The sequence below is a fragment of the Elephantulus edwardii genome, unplaced genomic scaffold, assembly GCF_000299155.1.
Source record: "Elephantulus edwardii isolate Elephantulus edwardi_28Jun2011 unplaced genomic scaffold, EleEdw1.0 scaffold00309, whole genome shotgun sequence".
Lineage (NCBI taxonomy): Eukaryota > Metazoa > Chordata > Mammalia > Macroscelidea > Macroscelididae > Elephantulus > Elephantulus edwardii.
Genome location: NW_006400059.1, coordinates 1,951,201 through 1,954,857, shown reverse-complemented (window position 1 = coordinate 1,954,857; position 3,657 = coordinate 1,951,201). Strand labels below are relative to the sequence as shown.

At 45.5% G+C, this 3,657-nt stretch overlaps 1 protein-coding gene across 1 annotated transcript in view; it reads right to left on the bottom strand.

Moving 5' to 3' along the window:
- Nucleotides 1-2,817, bottom strand: part of CAPN14 (calpain 14) — a 94,274-nt gene extending 91,457 nt beyond the window's left edge. The window contains exon 1 of the mRNA XM_006901135.1: nucleotides 2,731-2,817. Within this exon, the coding sequence (XP_006901197.1) occupies nucleotides 2,731-2,817 (87 nt within the window). The remainder of the gene's footprint in view (nucleotides 1-2,730) is intronic.
- Nucleotides 2,818-3,657: the final 840 nt, after the last annotated feature.

The window sequence follows — 3,657 nt, the reverse complement described above, 5'->3', positions numbered from 1 at the left end:
CATAATATAATGAGATGATATCAGATGTAAACATGTAATGACAATAAATACTAACATTCTCTTAGAAGTGATTATAGATGCTGATGCCTCAGTTCTCCCTTTTGTCATTAGCTATCCTCATCTAAGGTCTCAGTGTATCCTTTCAGAAATAAAGCAGCATACTATCAAAAAAATTTTATTTTAAAAAAGATATACAAACTTTGTAAATAGACTAGTATTTTTAAAAAATTCACAAGAGAAAAATTAGAAGCAACTCTAGAAGCCCTAAACTACAGCATGAACAGATTTCCAAACATAACCAAAAACCTACAATCAGGAGAGAATAAAATAAATGACTCAGACCTTCTAAAAACAAATCCTTATGCACATTGACATTTTTGTCTTTGAATTTATCCACTTTATGGTTTTTTTGTTACAGCATCCACAGGAAAGTAAGACAACTCTACATTCCACTGTGTCCTTTAACCCACAAAACATATTGTTATCAAAACCATTGTAGGGACCACAGAGCTGAGGAGAATGAAGCCACTTCCTTGGCCATACAGGAAGGATAATAGGGAGCTAAAGGCCAGGATTTTATCTGACTGGGGGCTTCTATGAGCAGGCAGGGTGACAGAATAAAGGAGCCATATGGCATATTTGGGAATGATACCAACCAGGAGAGAAACACTGAAATCCTAGTTGTTTTTAGGTACTATCGAGTCAAGTATGATTCATAGTGACCCTACAAACAACAGAGCTCAACCACATCCTAACCTGTGCCATTCTCACAATACTGAGCCCACTGGTGCTGTCATTGTGACAGTCCATCTGGTTGAAGATTTTCCTCTCTTTCACCATCCCTCTACCTGTCTAGCATGATGTTTCTCCCCAAGGAATAGCCTCTCTTAGTAACATGCTCAAAGTTTGTGAGATGAAGCTTCATCATCTTTGCTTCCACAGATCACGCTGGCTGCACCTTCTCCAAGACATACCTGTTTGTTCTTTTGGCAGTCCACAGGATATTTAGTACTCTTCTCTAACACCGCAGCTCAAAGGCACCAATTCTTCTGTAATTTTTAGTCATTGTCCAACTCTCAGCAGCACAGCAAACGATTGATGGATTAGAGATGAGCTGAAAGCAGATGTTGCTGGTGAGGCATGCAAGAGAGAAATAGCAAGTTCCAGAGAGGCATCATTCATCAGGATCTGTTTTTTATAACCTCATCAAATCATAACATCTCTACAGTATGTTTTGTTGTTGCTAGATGCCATCGAGTCAGCTTCAACTCACAACAACCTTATCTGTAACAACAACAGCCAGAAACCCTTCTGTGTCTAAGGATATTGTTGTAGTGACTGTGTCAGGTCATATTGTTGACAACCTTCCACTTATATTCTTTTTTAAAAATTATTATTATTTTTAATTTTTTAAATTCTTTTTTTATTGGGAAAAACATATGGGGGTACAAGGAGGTGAGGGTTGGGGGCAGAAGGGTGAGGATGGGCAGGGATGCAGTTGCAGAGCTGCACAGTTTGGTTGGTGAGAGGAGCAGGTGAAGGAAATTGTGAGGATCCAGTGGGGGTCACATGCTACAGGGGAATGGCAAGCATTTTCCAATGGTAATTAAACCAACTGTCTTATTGATTTGGGAACTGGATGCTGACTCTCTGGCTCCTTCATGCTGAACAGGGGCATAGATGTAAAGGGGGAAAGGGAGGACACTTTATCACCTTACTGGTGGTCTTGGGTTAGAGCTGCTTGCCTTCTTTTTCTGTTAGAAGATATTTTCCTGTCATTTACTCCCCTCTGGACTGCAAAGTGTTTTCCCAGGTGGGTCCAGTGGGGATGGCTGTTTGAACTCAGAGGCTCCATACTCCTTTGCTTCCTTAGCTGTCAGTTGTATTTCCTTTTTGTCGCTGGCACTGGGTTCAGGGTCAATTCTGGAGTAAAACTCAGTGTTAAGGTTACCTATAGGAAAGGGAGCAAACCTAGAGAGAACAAATTTGTGAGTTACAAATAGAAGGGCTTTGGGGGTGTTGCTTTCAGGTTTACTGGGGGAGAGGGTGGCAGAAAGTAGCCTAGATAAAATTCTCTGGATACCCTAGGCATTCTTTTTTTTCCCTCCACCTAGGGGTCAGATGGCACAATCTGGGGACTGAGGAGCTCACCCTGAGAGCTGTGATGGCTCGTGCCAAGCCGAGGGCCGAGGGCCGAGGGCAGCCCGCCCCGGGCAGGGCAACACCCCCCAGGAGCTGGCTGGTACACTCCCCCTCCAATTGCCCCTACCCCAGTCTGGTTCCCTCGTCTGACCGAGGATTATGTGGCCAGGGATAGCGTCTCCAATTCCAGCACCACCACTTTTCCCCCCCCCCCATAAGTGGTCATACTATATTTTGAAGTAGGTGTCACTGCCCTCTCCCTTTATAAATGGTAAAGGGAACCTGAGAGTTGTGAACAGACTCCCCCTAGGTCTAACCATCTTTTGGCAGAAGCATTCAACAGAACAAAATATGTGTTGCATTTAGGTCCTTTTGGGTGTGCTGCCACTGCTAAGTGTCATCAGACTCACAGTGACTTTCAGCAATCCATTGTATAGGTGATCATCTTCTCTGGCCTGTCCAAGGAAACCCAAACCTGCAGGTGACAGGCGAGCATCCCATCTCCCGCCTCCCACGTGGCTCCTCCCACCTCCCACGTGGCTCCTCCCGCACAGGTGGCAGGTGGGGGGGGTGCAAGGCCCTCCTCACCCCCCACCCCCACGCGGGTGCCTGGCTGGTGCACAGCCCCTCTCGTGTGGGCAGCCAGCGGGCGCCCGCTTCCCCCACCACCGCCATCCTGGCTCCAAGAATTCTCCCCAGAACAAGTCCACTTTGTGGCAGTGTGGTGGCTCCACTGCACCAGTCCTGAGGAGGCCTGGTACCCAGCATCCATCTTGGGCGAGGAAAACCATAGGTTCCTGCTGTGAAAGCCTCATGGAGCTGCAGCTGCTGTGTGGTGCTGTGCAGGCTCTGCAGGAGGGGCATGGAGCTGTGAGACTCATCCATTCCTCCTTGGGAATCCTTTAATTCCTTTGTTGAGCCTCGATCGTCACTGAGGACCAGTCATCAACTGTTTAACTGTTCAATTATCAATAAACAGAGGTCTGTAGAAGGCCATAGTGGCCCTCCTCTGAGTGGTCTGCTGCTCCCGCAGCTCACCACATTGATTGTCTCTGCCTCTGCCGCCATCTTGGATCTCCCACTTAAATTCTTATAGTCCTCCTCCAAAGCATGTAAGATGTAGCCTCACCATTCTTACTTCTAAGGTGTGGTCTAGGTGTATTCCTTTCAAGAAAGATTTGTTTGTTACTTGTAAGTCCATGGGACATTCAGCATTATTCACTTCCTAAACAACAAACCTCTGGAAACTCTATGAACTTTGATAAATGTCGATAGTTGTAGAGGGCATCAGGTCTTTTGTTCATAGGGTCACTGTGAGTTGTGCTCAACTTGCAGGCAATCAAAAACAACAACATATCACAAATCAAAGGCATCACTTTACAAACACTTACATACATATGAGATAAATATTTACTTACCAGCAAAAGTGCAACATACATCACCACACCCAGGATAGTCATTCCCTCTGAGGATAGGGAGGAGGCAGACAGAAGTGTAAGAAAAAGAACATATAGG